The sequence below is a fragment of the Cervus canadensis genome, chromosome 16 (genome assembly GCF_019320065.1).
Source record: "Cervus canadensis isolate Bull #8, Minnesota chromosome 16, ASM1932006v1, whole genome shotgun sequence".
NCBI lineage: Eukaryota > Metazoa > Chordata > Mammalia > Artiodactyla > Cervidae > Cervus > Cervus canadensis.
This window is the reverse complement of record NC_057401.1, coordinates 55,970,578-55,989,458: the sequence shown is the minus strand read 5'-3', so window position 1 is coordinate 55,989,458 and position 18,881 is coordinate 55,970,578. Positions and strand designations below refer to the sequence as shown.

Below are 18,881 nucleotides of genomic sequence, written 5' to 3'. Positions count from 1 at the left end.
AACTTCAGATAATAGTATTTTCAAGAAGATGAGTTACCTAATTTGTACTCTTAAAGTCACAGACTGCAGCTTTGCAGGGCAGGAGGAAGCAATTAATTCTAGAGATTCTTTAAATGGTAGATTGTGGTTTGATATTTTATTTAGGACATTTGAAGCTTGGAAGGTAGTTTTTCACCTGTAGCTACTATAATATAATTGCATTCTTCCTAAGTTGTTTGCATTCTGTTAAAGTCTATTTTCTGAGAAGACAAACTTTTTAATGAAAAATATTTTAGCAAATTCTACTTTAAGCTTCTTTTTTTATTATTTCCGATGTAATTTGTAAGAAATTTTTAGACAGAACATCTACTTTTCAGATGTGGTTTTTATTTATTTAAAATTTTTCTTCAGAAATACATAAAGTCCCATGAAAATGCTTCCAAGTGGTTTCTCTGAATGCACCAGGCAACATTGTACTACCTATAATATGCATGATGCAACGAGAATAATTAAAGATATATGGCTCCTCTTAAGTTGATTTTTGGGGGATGATTGCACAGGCTCTAAATTTAAAGGTCATATTTATGTAAATAATGCAAGAACATTGAAATATTGTCTTATTTGTTTCCTACTATTTCAGGGTGTTGTTGCTACCATAAAGAAAAAGGAGTATAATTTCTTAGACCAGCGGAAAATGGAATTCGAGCAGGATTATGAAGAGTTTTGCAAGCAGATTAATGACCTTCATGTAGGTTGTATAATAAAATTCCTGTTGACAGTCTGGTGTTTACTTTTTCCATTCTGTGTCTTGCTGCTAATCATTACCCATTCAGAAGGAAGAGGCATCTTCATCACGGAGGTGACCGATAGCGAGCTTGGCCTGCATTTTATGATTTCAGATGAATAATTGAAGGTTCTTTCTCATGGATTAAAGGGTTATAAATACAGCTTTGGATAACAAGCTGTAATCACAGATTTCTGCATGTATTTCATTTTAGATCTTAGAAAATTAACTGCTATCCTCTGTTGAAATGTAGTTATTAGAATATAGAAATTCATTTCCATTTGTTTGTTACTTTATAGCAGTGATTATGACCAATGATAGCTTGAGCAAATGGTCAGCGATGTTTGGCGGATCCCAAAAGCAGGAGTCTAGCTGGCCTTGAAACAGTGGTACCAGGGCTGACTCAGTACCTTGACCCCTCTTGGTCTCAAAGCCCCATTCTCTTCGTTCTCCTGCCCTTCCTCCTGCTTCCCCCACTCTCTCTGCTCACTGCAGATCAGCCCACAGCCATCAGCAGCTTCTGAGGACATACCATGGGCCTACTCTTAGCTCCCAGTGTCTAAGGATGGGTTGGATTGGTCAGAGTTCCAGTGTTGTGCCTCGTTCCTGTGGGGTCATGTGGTAAATGCAGAGGGCATGGGACCCCTTGGCATGGCTGGGTGTATTTATTACCAGATGAGGAGAACCAGGGAGGGTAAGGTTGGAGACACACTAATGGATGTCCACCTTAATCAATGTGCAGACTTCTTTCCATGCTTTCTGACAACAAAATGAAAATGGCTGTTCTGTTCCTTCTTTTCCAGAATTTTTGGCTTGAAATATGCTTGTATACAAGAGAAAGAGCTCTGAGTCATTTTTGGAGGGCTGGATTCAGCAGAGAAGGCATTATAATAAAACTTGCTAAGTCTGTCTGTATGTCAGGTCTGTTCTAGGCACTTTATAGGTGTTAATTTATTTAATACTCAGAATAATCTGATAAAGTGTGTCCTCTTATCACACTCTTTCTGGAAAGGAGGAAACTGAGGCATAGTGAAGTTAAGTGACTTGCCCACAGTCACAGAGATGTTGAGTGGTAGGCAGTCTGCCTCTAGGATTCACGTTTTTAACCATTATCTTATAAGACAAATTTCAGGTGATGGAAAGATAGAGTGCCTGTAATAATCTAAGCAAAGACCTCTCTGGGGGCTGACTCAGACATGAGGTCTGTGACTCTTGATCTCTTGCTGGAAGCTGATGAGTAATGGTAGATCCTGAGCCTGTGCTCCATGGTCAGTGTTGATCTGTCCAGTCTTCATTTGTGTGTCCTGGCACTTTCTGATCACATAGCACTTGAGTAGTTCACATGCTGGATATAGGTATATGGTGAACACCTTGAGGGCAGGAATTGGGTTCATTCCTATCTATGTCTCCAGGCCCTAGGGGATGGGATTTTATATAATTGGAGACCAAAGAATGTTTGCTGAATTAGTGTATGATTTGTGAATTAATGAGAACTAGTCCCCAGTGGCTCAGTGGTAAAGTGTCCATCTGCAATGCAGGAGGTGCAGGTTCTGTCTCTGGGTCAGGAAGATCCCCTGGAGAAGGGAATGGCTACCCACTGCAGTATTCTTGCCTGGAGAATCCCCGTGGGCAAAGAAGCCTAGTGGGCTGCAGTCCAAGGGGTGGCAAAGGGTCGGATATAATTTTGCCACTAAACCACCACCACCACCACCATCAGACTATGCTAAGTGATACAGGTCAGGCAGAGAAAGACAAATTGTGTGATGTCACTTATATATGGAACCTAAAAAACACAATAAACAGTGAATATAAGAAAAGAGAAGCAGATTCATAGATATAGAAAACAAACTAGTGATTACCAGTGGGGAGAGAGAAGGGGAGGCAAGATAGGGGTAGGAGACTAAGAGGTAGAAGCTATTAGGTATAGAATAAGCTACAAGGACATATTGTACAACATGGGGAACATAGCCAATATTTTACAATAACTATAAATGGAGTATAACCTTTAAAAAGTGGAGTATAACCTGATGTTGAAGCTGAAACTCCAATACTTTGGCTACCTGATGCAAAGAGCTGACTCATTTGAAAAGACCCTAATGCTGGGAAAGATTGAGGGCAGGAGGAGAGATGGTTGGATGGCATCACCGACTCAATGGACATGACTTTGAGTAAACTCTGGGAGTTGGTGATGGACAGGGAGGCCTGGCGTGCTGCAGTCCATGGAGTCCCAAAGAGTCAGACACGACTGAGTGACTGAACTGAACTGAACCTTTAAAAAAATCACATCCAAGTCCCACATATACTAGGGACATCAGATCTGAAAAAAACCACAGCTTTTACTTTAAATGGCACATAAACTAAATGACACAATGAGATGTTTGTTTTAAGAAAAAATGGAAAAGAAAGATAATTATGGATATGATAGCAAAACATAAGAATTAGATTTATTGTAATTAAACATGCATTGACTGTACATTAAATGCATATTAGGCTTCTATGCTGTAGGTTATGGGTTCAGAAGTACATAGAGTTGATTTGCCCTCAAAAATCATATCTGACATGTAACATGATTGAAATATAAGTACATATGTGTTAGAACAAAGTAATGAATATATCTTAAAAAGGGCAAATAGTGGCCAAAATGACTAACTATAAAAGTATAATAATCTGATGTTATACCAGCAAGTGAGGATTCAAAGATAAGTTGACATGTTCCAAACAAGTCCTAGAGAACTTATAAGGAGGACAGGTGGATTCTTTACCATCTGAAGTACCAGGGAAGCCCTGTAAAGATTTACTGTGTCCCAAGTTAGAGAGAGGGACAGAGGAACCTGGTGGGCTACAGTCCACAGCGTCACAAAGAGTCTGATACGGCTTAGCGACTGAGCACAATGGTTAGTGATACTAAGCATCTTTTCATGTGCTTGTTGTCTATTTGTGTATCTTTGTATAAATTAAAGGGAGGGAGTGGAAGCATTGTGAATGTGCTAGTTCTGCTTAGTTTATACTTGGATACTTTTATATAGTGATAACATCTGAGGGTTTATTTAGGTAGGCTAACTGTACAGTTCTTCAGTTCAGGAAGATTTCATGGTCCTAAGATGTGATGTTTGTCGTGGAAATATATGGTCCAGTATCCCTGGGTCCTGCCATGGCACCAACCCCCTGACTGCTCTGGCTCTCAAGTCCCTCTCTGTTCTGACTTCTGGACATTTATCTTTCTTTAAACTTAGATGAGCATTACATTTGCTGCTGTATTTTGTCCTATAGGGTGTGTTTGCAGAGAATGGGGAGCTCTTTTATCTTGTTGCTAAATAGGATTTCTTTGCAATGCTAACTCATTGTTCATCGTCAGACTTCATTCTATTTCAGAAAGAGTTGCAGAAGTTCATGGATGTTACATTTGAAAAGATTCAAAACACAAATCAAGCTCTAAGTATGTTAAAGAAATTTGAAAGGTAAAAATTTGAAAGACTTCTAAGTTCTGTTTTCCAAATTGGGATAATACGAACATAGTTTAGCTTACATTATTATTGTTATTATTATTTCATATTCTAATGGGAAGAAAATCCTCTCTTGACAATCTGAATAACAAGACCACAGATTTAAGTTCTTCAGAGGATTACAGGTTTATTTCCTCTCAGTTTTGAAGTACCTTGTGACTGCCTATCATAATAGCAGTTAATGTTTAAGTAATTTGAAGAAACTCTTACCAATAGTTTTGACTAGGTTTTAAGGATTGACACTATTTATTGATACTATATTAAAAAAAAAATGAAACACTTCAGAGAATTCCCTGGCAGTTCAGTAATTAGGACTCTGCATTTTCACTGCCAAGGGCCCAGGTTCACTTTCTGGCTGGGGAACTAAGATCCCGCAAGACATAAAAAAGAAAACAAACAAACAAACAAACAAAAAAAAACCTCACAGCCACTCTATTGCCGTATGATTGATGGACAGATTCCATTTTGATTTTTTAAAAAATAATTTTATTTTTAAGATCTTTATTGAATCTGGACTTCCCTTATGGCTCAAATGGTAAACAATCTGCTTGTGATGGTAGAGAGCTGGGTTCAATCCCTGGGTTGGGGAGATATTCTGGAGAAGGGAATGGCAACCCACTCCAGTATTCTTGCCTGGAGAATTCTGTAGACAGAGGAGCCTGGTGGGCCACAGTTGGTGGGATCACAAAGAGTTGGATGTGACTGAACAACTAACAAACATTGAATTTATTGCAATGTTTCTTCTGTTTTATGTTTTGGTTTTGGGCCACAAGGCATGAGAGATCTTAGTTCCCCAAGCAGGGATCGAACCCACACTCCCTGCATTGGAATGGGAAGTTTTAACCATTGGACTGCCAAGGAGGTCCCCATTTTGCTTTTTTAGCATGCCAAGTAAATACTTCATTCTCTTCAATCAGCAAATATATATATATATATATATACATATATATGTATATATATATTTTTGGCTGTTCAAGGTAGTTCTTTTATTTATTGATAGGACAAAAAATTAGTAAAAATATAAAAATGCAATTTTCAAGTTTCACTTACAGGACATATATAGATTCCATACAACAATATTTATGAAGAATAACCATGGAAGAGACCATAAAAATGAATTAAAATTTTCAAATACCCATTATCATATGGACCAAGCTTTTAAACCACAATGCAATTAAATTAGACCTCAAAAACGTATGCTTAGAACTTTTAGGTCTCCTCTTTTGAATAAAAAAAACCCCTAGAAATTTAAATGTATTCAGATCTAAACAATAATGAAAAGACAAGATACCAAGTCTCCTGGCATGCAGTTAAAAAGACAATAAATATGTCAACATATGTTTAAAATAGGTCTTAATAGACAGAAGTTCTCAATATCGTCCCATTAATTCAAGCCTTTCACTTAAAAAAAAATAACAGATTGAACATACCTAATCTTGGTATTGATGACAAATACCAGCGTATCCTTGAAAACTACGGGGCTGACATTGATATGATCTCGAAGCTGTATACAAAGCAGAAAAACGACCCGCCTTTGGCTCGAGACCAGCCTCCCGTTGCTGGGAAGATTCTGTGGGCCCGGCAGCTCTTCCACAGGATTCAGCAACCGATGCAGCTTTTCCAGAAGCACCCATCTGTGCTCCGGACTGCGGAAGCGAAGCCAGTGATTCGCAGTTACAACAGGCTGGCCAAGGTCCTCCTGGAGTTTGAGGTTCTCTACCACAGGGCGTGGCTTCAACAAGTGAGTCTGACTTAACGCTCTACGATGATGCTGCCACTGTCAGATCCATGGGGAATCCTCTACTACCTTGGGCAGTTTTACTCCTATAGAAAGTTGACTTTGTGTCTATTTTATAAGACAGGGTTGGTTGACTGCAAGTAATCAATCAAAGGATATAATATATCCATGAAGGAAAACAATTTTTAATTTTGGAAAAAAGATCATAAAACCAGGTAACAGAAACTTATTTTTATTTAATTTATAAACTCCTAAGGAAGAAAGTCTTGTTTATTGGCTTCTTTACCTGGTTGATTAGGACTTCTTTTTTTGTTTTTCCATTAAGCTCTTTTTTTCTCCATTAAGTGTCCATAAACACCAGCATGCCTGTTAAGCAAAGTTTTAATTTTTATTTGGTCATACTAGGTTAATCAAATTATATTTCATGCCCTACCAACACTTATATTTCTTGGTAGATTGGCAGGAAGTATTTTGGAGGATAAAATTCAGCCTAACAAGGCCTCTAAAATGATATTTCACCTTCCTAGTTCAACTTTTGGTGTCTGAATCAATAACAGAGATGTCTCTGTAGTGTTTTTCATTGCTTTTCTAGATAACTGAAAACTGAGTTTAGTAGGTTTCTTGAAACTTTTATTAGGAAAAATAACTGAGTTGGCATGAAGGTATCAGGGAGCAAAGTGACTTTTGAGAAGTCACCTCTATTGCAGTATCCACTTATCAAATATAAGAGATTCATGACCAAAGCATTTTGTTGAACTGACTGTACATCACCACCAAGAGTTTTAAGGCTTTCCCCCCCCCACCCCGAAAGTGAAGTTAGGAGAAGAGTAAGAGACCCCATTGTCTTTAGTTTGCGAAGCTCAAACCCATGAAAGGACGCACAATAATCTTTATTCCCAGAAATGGACGAGTTAGATACCCTGTACATGCACTGAACTCTCTAATAATAGTAATGTTGCTCTTTCCTTGCAGACTGAAGAAATTCACATAGGACTTGAGGCTTCTTTATTGGTGAAGGCTCCCGGCACAGGGGAACTGTTCGTAAACTTTGATCCTCAGATACTAACCTTATTTAGAGAAATAGAGTGTATGTCACAGATGGGTCTACAAGTTTCACCATTTGCAGCTGCTCTTTTCCAGAAACGAGACACATACAAGAAGAACTTCAGTAACATGAAGGTATGGTACTTTTTTTTTTTTTCCCATCTTGGGTTCATTACAAAATGCATTTTTTTTTTTTTTTTTACAAAATGCATTTAATGCAACTCCAGTGTGCATTAAAAAAAGAAAAATCTAGTGGTGTGTCACTGTTGAGGAACAGAAAGTACCCAGGATGACTGTAGTGGAGTGACTGAGGCCAGAAAGTAGAGTTGGCAAAGGCCAGGTCCTTATAGAACTTGTAAACTAAGGGTACATATTTGAGTGCATAGGGAAGCCATTAGAGGAATCTGAGCAGGAGAAAAAGGCGTGGTGTCCTTTACTACAAAAACATTCTTGCTGCTAGGTGATTTTTAAGGGACAGGCAGGTCACTGTGGGGGCTTCCTAGGTAGTTCAGTGGTAAAGAATTTGCCTGCCAAGGTAGGAGACTTCCTTGGGTTGGGAAGATCCCCTGCAGAAGGGAATGGCAACTCAGCCCAGTATTCTTGCCTAGGAAATCCCATGGACAGCGGAGCCTGGCAGGCTATTGTCCGTGGGATCGAAAAAGAGCCAGACACGACTTAGTGACTGAACAACAACAAAGGGTCAAAGTGAAGCCAGTTTGCAGGCTGTGGTACCAATTTAGGATGGAGAAGTTGGTGGCTGAACTAAGATGCAGTTGAGTCGTAGATCAGTGGATTAGAGAATGAGGTTGACAGGCAGGTTATGAGAGAACTCAAGGGTGATACCTTTGTTTTTAGTGTGAGCAACTCGATGGATTTACTCAAAGTGGGGCTAACATGTACGGTTGTTATTGTTCAGTCGCTAAGCTGTGTCCAACTCCTTTACTGTGTTGCTTGTGTTCTGCCCACATGTTCAATAACCTGCTGTGGCCCCGAATGGAAAGTCCACTCATGGAGATGGTAAAAACTGGAACTAGTTTGTTTTGGGGGGCTGAAGGGAATCAATAACTCCCATCTCAAGTATAAGATGATTTTTTAGAGATTGAAGTAGAGGTGTTGTCCATGCAGACAGATTATGTATGTCTGGAGTTGAGTGGAGAAGTCAAAGTTGAAGACATATTTTTGAGGGTCATCAGAGTATATATGTGTGTTTTTAGGCATGTCTGACTCTTTGCAACCCATTGACTGTGGCATCCCAGGCCCCCCTGTCCATGGAATTTTCCAGGCAAGAATACTGGAGCAGGCTGCCATTTCTTACTCCAGGGGATCTTCATGACTCAGGGCTCAAACCCATGTCTCTGGTGTCTCCTGCATTGCAGGCAGATTCCTTACCACTGTGCCATCTGGGAAGCCCTATCAGAATACAGTTGCTCTTTAAAGTCATTGTCCTGCATGAGAAGGAGGAGAATATAAAGAAGAGTAAAGAGTCTTCATTAAACTCTGAGTTGATCCAATATTAACAGGTCTGCTAGAAGAGGACAGATATGCTAGTGAAATTGAGGATTGGACTTTGAGGCAGATAGAAGCTAAGTGTCAAGAAAGCCAAGGGTATGGGATGGGGAGGGAGGTGGGAGGGGGATTCAGGATGGGGGACATGTGTACGCCCATGGCTGATTCATGTCAATGTATGGCAAAAACCACTACAATATTGTAAAGTAATTAGCCTCCAATTAAAATAAATAAAATAATTAAAAAAAAAGAAAGCCAAGGATAAGAAAAACTTCATGATGGAAGGACTGGTCACCAGTGACAAATACTGCCCAGAGGATGCTCAAATTAAGTCAGAGATGCTGCCATTATATTTGACAACATGGAAACCATTGTTACAACTTCATAGTGGCTAGTATCATAGGACAAGTCCAATAAGGCCACATGTTTGCATAATGCTTTACATTTAAATCATTTTCATATTCATTATTCCATTTGATATTTTCCACAGCCATGTTAGGTAATTGGTACAGAGTACCATTACATTATTTTAGAGGTGACGATACTGTGCCTTAGAGAACTTAAATGACTTAGCCAAGGTCTCATAGCTAGCAAGTGGCCGAAGTAGGACCAGAACCCAAGCTTGTAGTCTAGTGTTTCCCCACTCTTTCATATTATGTTAAAAAGTTAATATTAGCAACGCGCAGACATTCCTCAGATATAAGCTCATCAAATACTAGTCAGCATGTTGGAATTCCCTTTTATATTTTTCTTGGGTGTTAGAAAATAGCTAAGTCAATATTCATATTTGTAAAGAAATAGTTATTTTTACTATATATAAGATAAACAACAATGACCTACTGTATATCATGGGAAGTATACTCAATATCTTGTAAAAACCTATAATGGGAAAGAAACTGAAAAAAGAATATATATATATATATGTATATATGGGGTTCTCTGGTGGCTCAGCTGGTAAAGAATCTGCCTGCAATGCAGGAGACCTGGGTTCGATCCCTGGGTCAGGAAGATCCCCTGGAGAAGGGAATGGCAACCCACTCCAGTGTTCTTTCCCGGAGAATCCCCATGGACAGAGGAGCCTGGCGGGCTACAGACCATGGGTCACAGAGAGTCAGACATGACTGAGTGACTATCACTTTCACATGTGTCTCATAGCATCACTTCTGCCGTCCTCTGTTGGGCTCCATAAGCCCACACAGAGTGAAGGAGAGGGAACATAACCCTACCCTATGAATGGAGGAGGGTCAAAGAATGTTTTATTTGATTAAAAAGTTTATTTATCTTTCACATAATATTTTAGAATCACCACAGCTGTAAATGACAATTCCACGTGAATTATCATCTGATGGGTAATTTTTACTGTGTCTTGAGTTTGAAAGAGTTAAAAGTTCCCACTCAACCTGAGTAGCTGGTAAAAGCAGATCAATTAGCATGTTTGGAGACCATCTCAGGTGTTGCTGAGTTATTGTGCTAAATATTTAACAGTTTGTAGGCATCTATGGAAGCCTGAGAAGCTGAAGTAGCTGAGAGTTTGTTTCTTTATCTATTCCTTGGAAGCCAGTTCAGACTAGAAAGAGATGAATCAGCATAGACTAATTGTTAGGAATACAGATTCTGAAGCCAGTCGGGATTTGAAGCACTATCTTTGGGCAAATTACTTTACCCTTCTAAGCTTCAGTTTTTCATTTTTAAAATGGATGAATAATACCTCCTGGGGTTAAAAGATGAAGGTGGGAAGTGGAAGGGCTACTGGAGGCTGATTTAAGACCTGCCTTGGAGATAGAATAAGTGATGAACTCTGAAAGAAAGGTAAGCAGTAGATAAATGGTTCAGAAAATGTATTAAGTAGCTGCTAATAGAATCATCAAATTTAGATTTTTCATGGAAATTGAAAAGATATTACAGAAATTGTGGAAAAGTATTAAATGAAGAAAGGATAATGTTGTCCATTGGGAACTGTTGAATTTAAACTTCACAAAGACTGTTGGGCTTTTTACTTCCTTCTTGCAGTTTTCTCAGAATCATTAATATTAATTGTGACTGTCAGGGAGAGGAGGTATTGTGTACAGTGTTGTCCAAACTTACCCATCCAGGGACCATTTTTCTTATAGAATCTCTTGTGGCTAGCGTTTCAGTATAAGCATTTTGGGAAACACCGATGTAATGACAAAGTAATACTAACATGCATCTTATAAAGACGAGTGTAACAATTGTATTTAAGAAGTGCATTAAGGTTGTTTTCTTATAATTAATTATAATTAATATTAACATAACCATAAAAGGTAGGCTGGAAGTACTGCTGTGTGCATGCATGCTAAATCCCTTCAGTCATGTCCAGTTGATTTCGACCCCATGGACTGCAGCACACCAGGCTCCCCTGTCTTTCACTATCTCCCAGAGTCTGTTCAGATTCATGTCCATTGAGTCAGTGATGCCATCCAACCACCTCATCCTCTGCCACCCTCTTCTCCTTTTCCTAGCATTAATATTTCCCAGCATCAGGGTCTTTTCCAATGAGTCCCAGCATCAGGGTCTTTTCCAAAGAGTCCGCTCTTTGCATCAGGAAGATGGTCGACACCAAAATCAGATTTACTATATTCTTTGCAGCCAAAGATGGAGAAGCTCTATATAGTCAGGAAAAACAAGGTCGGGAGCTGACTGTGGCTCAGATCATGAACTCCTTATTGCCAAATTCAGATTTAAATTGAAGAAAGTGGAGAAAACCACTAGACCATTCATGTATGACCTAAATCAAATCCCTTATGACTATACAGTGGAAGTGAGAAATAGATTTAAAGGACTAGATCTGATAGACAGAGTGCCTGATGAACTATGGACGGAGGTTCATGACATTGTACGGGAGACAGGAATCAAGACCATCCCCAAGAGAAAGAAATGCAAAAAAGCAAAATGGCTGTCTGAGGAGGCCTTACAAATAGTTGTGAAAAAAGGGAAGTGAAAAGCAAAGAAGAAAAGGAAAGATATACCCGTCTGAATGCAGAGTTCCAAAGAATAGCCAGGAGAGATAAGAAAGCCTTCCTCAGCGATCAGTGCAAAGAAATAGAGAAAAACAACAGAATGGGAAAGACTAGAGATCTCTTCAAGAAAATTAGAGATACCAAGGGAATATTTCATGCAAAGATGGGCTCAATAAAGGACAGAAATGGTAGGGACCTAACAGAAGCAGAAGATATTAAGAAGAGGTGGCAAGAATACACAGAAGAACTGTACAAAAAAGATCTTCATGACCTAGATAATCACAGTGGTGTGATCACTCATCCAGAGCCAGACATCCTGGAATGTGAAGTCAAATGGGCCTTAGGAAGCATCACTATGAACAAAGCTACTGGAGGTGATGGAATTCCAGTTGAGCTATTTCAAATCCTGAAAGATGATGCTGTGAAAGTGCTGCACTCAAGATGCCAGCAAATTTGGAAAACTCAGCAGTGGCCACAGGACTGGAAAAGGTCAGTTTTCATTCCAATCCCTAAGAAAAGCAGTGCCAAAGAATGCTCAAACTACTGCACAATTGCACTCATCTCACATGCTAGTAAAGTAATGATTAAAATTCTCCAAGCCAGGCTTCAGCAATACGTGAACCATGAGCTTCCAGATGTTCAAGCTGGTTTTAGAAAAGGGAGAGGAACCAGAGACCAAATTGCCAACATCCACTGGATCATCGAAAAAGCTAGAGAGTCCCAGAAAAACATCTATTTCTGCTTTATTGACTATGCCAAAGCCTTTGACTGTGTGGATCACAATAAACTGTGGAAAATTCTGAAAGAGATGGAAATACCAGACCACCTGACCTGCCTCTTGAGAAACCTGTATGCAGGTCAGGAAGCAACAGTTAGAACTGGACATGGAACAATAGACTGGTTCCAAGTAGGAAAAGGAGTACCTCAAGGCTGTATATTGTCACCTTACTCATTTAACTTATATGCAGAGTACATCATGAGAAACGCTGGGCTGGAGGAAGCACAAGCTGGAATCAAGATTGCCAGGAGAAATATGAATAACCTCAGATATGCAGATGATACCACCCTTATGGCAGAAAGTGAAGAGGAACTAAAAAGCCTCTTGATGAAGGTGAAAGAGGAGAGTGAAAAAGTTGGCTTAAAGCTCAACATTCAGAAAACTAAGATCATGGCATCTGGTCTCATCACTTCATGGCAAATAGATGGGGAAACAGTGGAAACAGTGGCTGACTTTATTTTTCTGGGCTCCAAAATCACTGCAGATGGTGATTGTAGCCATGAAATTAAAAGATGCATACTCCTTGGAAGGAAAGTTATGACCAACCTAGACAGCATATTGAAAAGCAGACACATTACTTTGTCAACAAAGGTCCATCTAGACAAGGCTATGGTTTTTCCAGTGGTCATGTATGGATGTAAGAGTTAGACTATAAAGAAAGCTGAGCGCCAAAGAGTTGAAGCTTTTGAGCTGTGAGAGTCCCGTGGACTGCAAGGAGATCCAACCAGTCCATCCTAAAGGAAATCAGTCCTGAATATTCATTGGAAGGACTGATGCTGGAGCTGAAACTCCAATATTTTGGCCACCTGATGCGAAAAGCTGACACATTTGAAAAGACCCTGATGCTGGGAAAGATTGAGGACAGGAGGAGAAGGGGATGACAGAGGATGAGTTGGTTGGATGGCATCACCGACTCAATGGATATGGGTTTGGGTAATCTCCCGGAGTTGGTGATGGACAGGGAGGCCTGGCATGCTGCGCTTCATGGGTCTCAAAGAGTCGGACATGACTGAGCAACTGAACTGAACTGAACTTCACATCAGGTGGCCAAAGGATTGGTGCTTCAGCTTCAGCATCAGTCCTTCCAATGACTATTCAGGATTGATTTCCCGTAGGGTTGACTCATTTGATCTCCGTGCAGTCCTAGGGACTCTCATGAGTGTTCTCTAGCACCACAATTCGAAAGCACCAATTTCTCTGCTGCCAACCTTCTTTCTGGTTCAACTCTCACATCTGTATACAGGGCTGAATAGGGGGTAAAAAAACTCTTACTTTTCAGTTCTTTTCCTCTCCTCCTTAGGTGTTCTTTATTGGACGAGGAGTTTGTGTTCATGGAGAGATTTCATGTCTGTTCTACTGTTGTTTTGTTTTGGCTGCTCTCCTTGTCAGGCTGCTTATTGGAGCCCTATAGCTGGACCCTAAATAAAAGTAATCATTTTGGATAAAAATGAGATATTAATAGGCATTCAAAGTGAGATATTATTTGATAATTTCACCCCTATTTCACTGTAGATGATGCTGGCTGAATATCAGAGGGTGAAGTCAAAAATGCCTCCCATCATAGAGCAACTGATGGTCCCTCATTTGGCAAAAGTGGATGAAGCTCTCCAGCCTGGCCTGGCTGCACTGACCTGGACATCACTGAACATTGAGATGTACTTGAAAAATGCTTTTGCAAAGATCAGTATGTCTGTTTAAGTGATTATTATTTTTCAATTCGAAAAACTGAGTTTTTGAATTCTATTGTTTAATTTCTTATAGATATTATGATATAAATAATAAAATGAGAAGTGTGTTCTTAAGTTGTTCCCTAAGGAATTTGGAGAAGACTCTTGAGAGTCCCTTGGACTAAAAGAAGATCCAACCAGCCCATTCTAAAGGAAACCAGTCCTGAATATTCTTTGGAAGGACTGATGCTGAAGCTGAAAAATCTAATACTTTGGTTACATGATGCGAAGAACTGACTCATTTGAAAAGACCCTGATGCCTTAAGGCAGGAGGAGAAGGGGAGGACAGAGGATGAGATGGTTGGATGGCATCACCCACTCAATGGACATGAGTTTGAGCAAGCTCCAGGAGTTGGTGATGGACAGGGAGGCCTGGCATAGTGCAGTCCACGGGGTCACAAAGATTCAGACATGACTGAGTGGCTGAACTGAACTGAAGGAATTTTACCAAATATATGAAATCATCAATTTCCTGGAAACCATATGTGTGTGTGTTGTGCTTAGTCGCTCAGTTGTGTCCAACTCTTTGCAACCCCATGGACTGTAGCCCGCCAGGCTCCTTTATCCATGGGGATTCTCCAGGCAAGAATACTGGAGTGGGTTGCTATGCCCTCCTTCAGGGGATCTTCCCAACCCAGGGATCGAACCCAGGTCTCCTGCATTGCAGACGGATTCTTTACCAGCTGAGCTACCAGGGAAGCCCTGGAAACCATATATATTTGCTGTTTAATTTTGTCCTCAGAGATTAACTACATTTTAAAATTACGCTTATTGTTGGGCATTAGGCTTTAAAGGAACTTTAGACTCATTCAGTTTTTTATACTAACAGGTTAGTATATTTTGAGATGCTGATTTAAGAGATGTGATTTGGCCAGAGCAGACTGCTGAACAGCAGGATATATGGGAAAAGTTAAAGCAAACATTTTTGTTCCTAAAGAGGGATATACTACACTTTGAAATATATGTAAGGTGGTGTATTCCATAAATTACGATTTCCCAGAATGTGTACAAGTATGTTGCAAAGAAGGAGGTAGGCTCAGAGAATTCTGGGAAATCCACGTTAAACAAAGTCAAGCAGGTTTCTCTTCTGGAGGATTTTTCAGAGCCCTTGATGTGCCAGTATTTAGTGGGTCTCCAAAGTGGGCTCCTGTAAGTTCCCAGAGTTCCTTGGCTGCCTCCTAGGAAAGCATGTTAACGCCCGATGGAGGCGTTGTTCTAGGAAGACTAGAAATGGTCATTCTCCTCTCCCACGCGGTGTCCTCACCCCTTCTCGGCTCAGTTCTCCACATGTTTGATAGCCCAGAATATGTCCCACTCCCAAGAAGCCCACCTGGACTCTTCTACCACACAGGACCACTTCCTCTTGTGACCTCCTGTTATTTTACACAGAGACAAAAGACTCTGCATTTCCATTTCTTCTAATGGTTCCATCTTTCCCCCCAGACTGACTGCAGAGGGCTTGAAAAATCAGGCTCTTTCTTATGCTTTTGTATTACCCTGAGTTGGGTTTGTACTAGATACCTATATGCATATGTAGTCATAACTGTGATAGTTTTATACAGTCAATTGCTTTTCATTCACTTATCTCCATAACTCCTTTCCCCATCCTTTGACCCCATCACCTCATTTCCAGATCACCCTTTTCTGAACCTACCTTCTACACACCCATTCTAATAGCTCCTCATGTTCTCCCTCCATCCCTGCCTCCCTCCCTTCCTCTCTCTCTGTGGCTGCTGCAGTAACGCCTTGTCTATTTATAGCCCAGATTTTCAAGAGCTTGTCTTATTAGTAGGTTTCCACTGCACCTTCCAAATACCTTAGAACTCAGAAGGATCCAGCTGTTTACTAGGTGCAATATACTCAAGAATATTTGATAGGTACTGGGTTGGGTGGAGCAGAGAATTGAGGGGCTTAATGGTTGAACCCTCCTACCCTCTTTGCTTTGCTTCGTAGCTTTGGGGACTAGATTCAGAGACAACCTGTGAAGGGATCTTTGGGTTTGAATGAGGTATGTTTTAGGCTCATTACAGTTTGAAGATTGAATAATATAAAACGCATGATCAGACAAGCATGGCAATGTAGGAGTGGAGAAGGTCCTCTGAGATGGAGGGGTGCTCAGGAGTCAGTGCCAGCATAGGAGGAGGGGGCCACATGAATATGTGCAGATTCACAGAAAGCCTCCTGGGGGAGATGCATTCAGGCTGAATCCACAAGTTAAGTCAGAGTTAGGCAGGCTGAGAAAGCTGGGAAACTGGTTAAAGAGAGAACAGTGTGAGAACCAAGTGTAAAATAGCTCTATGCATGCGTTCTAAGTCACTTTATGGAATCTTTGTGACTCCATGGACCATAGCCCACCAGGCTTCTCTGTTCATGGGATTCTCCAGGCAAGAATACGGGAGTGGGTTGCCATGCCCTCCTCCAGTGGATCTTCCCGACCCAGGGATTGAACCTGGGTCTCTTATGTCTCCTGCAACAGCTCTGTGGAGCAACTTTAATCCTGAATTTACTGCTGAAATAAAATCTTAAAAGAAAAAAAAAGCAACGGCAAAATGCTTAATTTCTTTTATCCACTCTTATTTTTTTCCAAAGGGGACCTGGAGTTGCTGCTCGACAGGGTCAATGATTTGATCGAGTTCCGAGTTGATGCCATCCTGGAGGAAATGAGCAGCACTCCTCTTTGTCAGCTCCCCGGTGAAGAGCCAGTTCTCTGCGAAGAGTTTCTCCAGATGACAAAGGTTACTAGAAGATTGATGCTTTTATTTAAACTTTATTTTGTGATTCATTTTTCTATAAAGGGCATTTTCAGTTCAGTTCAGTCACTCAGTTGTGTCCGACTCTTTGCGACCCCATGAATCGCAGCACGCCAGGCCTCCCTGTTCATCACCAACTCCCGGAGTTTACTCAAGCACATGTCCATAGAGTTGGTGATGCCATCCAGCCATCTAATTCTCTGTCGTCCCCTTCTCCTTCTGCCCTTAATCTTGTCCAGCATCAGGGTTTTTTCCAGTGAGTCAGCTCTTTGCATGAGGTGGCCAAAGTATTGGAGTTTCAGCTTCAACATCAGTCCTTCCAATGAACACCCATGACTGATCTCCTTTAGGATTGACTGGTTGGATCTCCTTGCAGTCCAAGGGACTCTCAAAAGTCTTCTCCAACATGACAGTTCAAAAGCATCAATTCTTCTGTGCTCAGCTTTCTTTATAGTCCAACTCTCACAGCCGTACATGACCACTGGAAAATTTGGGAAACATCAATTGCATTTTTTTTCTCTTCCCATGACTGGTCTGTGATGTATGTTGTTTAAACGAGGAGCCTTCCGACAATAATTTGAAAATGAAGAGGAATGTACCCGAGGGGTCAGGTAGACATGAAGAAAAAAATCATTTCTTTTCAGATCAGTAAGAGAGAAATTGCCATGGAACACATTTCTCATTTTCCCACAGTTTTTGAAGTGTTAGCCACTCAGTCGTGTCCTATTCTTTCTGACCCCATGGACCATAGTCAGCCAGGCTCCTCTGTCAGTGGGATTCTCCAGGCAAGAATATAGGAGTGGGTTGCCATTTCCTTCTCCAGGGGATCTTCCCAATTCAGGGATTGAACCTAAGTCTCCCACATTGCAGGGAGCCACCATGGAAGCCCATAGAGCTATTTTGCTGAAGAGCTTCTAGTAAGCTACATTCATTAATAAAACAGTTGTCTTAAACAGCTTCTGGATAGAATTTATTCTTTAGACATTTCTATAGAGCAGTGTTTCCCAAACTGGTGTTCTGTGGTACATGGTTCTGGATCCATTGCTGGGGAACTTGGAAAAGACTAGGTCTGTGTTCAGTTGGCCTGGAGTAAAGACTGCACTCCTTTCCCTTTCAGATTCTGTTCACATTAATGGTTTAGAATAAAGACCTTGGGATGGTCTCCTGGGAAAGGGTCTAGTTAACTCTCTTTAATCCATTATTTCTCAAACATTTGCAAAGGGGACACTTTCTTCTCTGTGCCACAATTAGGATCCTGGGAACAGTGTTCCATGAAGTGCCCCTTTGAGAAAGTCACTTTAGCATCATTTATATTTCCAGTGGGCATCCTGATTATAAAAACTCATCAGTGGTGACTTTAATATGGTATGTCAGGAGTCCCCAAGACCATCCCCACTAGAAGGACTCGTGGAACTCAGAATCTAGTAGCAATAAAGGCTAAGACTTATTACAGTGATGTAATAAGGATACACAGGCTTCTCAGATGGCTCAGTGGTAAAGCATCTTCCCGCAGTGCAGGAGACGCAGGTTCAGTCCCTGGATTGGGAAGATCCCCTGGAGAAGGAAGTGGCAACACACTGTAGTATTCTTGCCTGGGAAATTCCATGGACAAAGAAGCCTGGTGGGCTACAAAGAGTCCATGGGGTCACAAAGGGTCAGATGCAACTGAGCAAGAGAGAACACACACTGTAAGGATACACAGTCAGACCATAAGGGAAAAGACAGGCAGAGTTTGGAGGAATGCACGCATGGGATTCCTTATGTTTTCTCCCTCTCTTGGGGGCCACAAAGAGCTCACTGTCTCTCCCTGCCCTCCCCAACCCCTACTCTGCCACTGCCTGCTCACCCCCAGCAAAAGAAATGCAGTCACCGGTGTGCAACATTTCTGCCCAGGAAAGCCCTTTAAGAGACTTCATGCCAAAGGTATTTACTGGGTCTCATCACAGAGGTGGGCTTCCCTTGTGGTTCAGCTGGTAAAGAATCCGCCTGCAATGTGGGAGACCTGGGTTCGATCCCTGGGTTGAAAAGATCGCCTGGAGAAGGGAAAGGCTACCCACTCCAGTATTCTGGCCTGCAGAATCCCATGGACTGTAT

General features: G+C 41.0%; 1 protein-coding gene across 1 annotated transcript in view; it reads left to right on the top strand.

Moving 5' to 3' along the window:
• DNAH5 (dynein axonemal heavy chain 5) overlaps positions 1–18,881 on the top strand; it is a 317,085-nt gene that overhangs the window by 86,665 nt on the left and 211,539 nt on the right. The window contains exons 12-17 of the mRNA XM_043489075.1: positions 620–727; positions 4,136–4,221; positions 5,686–6,007; positions 6,977–7,183; positions 13,823–13,994; positions 16,627–16,772. Coding sequence (XP_043345010.1) covers positions 620–727; positions 4,136–4,221; positions 5,686–6,007; positions 6,977–7,183; positions 13,823–13,994; positions 16,627–16,772 — 1,041 coding nt within the window. The remainder of the gene's footprint in view (positions 1–619; positions 728–4,135; positions 4,222–5,685; positions 6,008–6,976; positions 7,184–13,822; positions 13,995–16,626; positions 16,773–18,881) is intronic.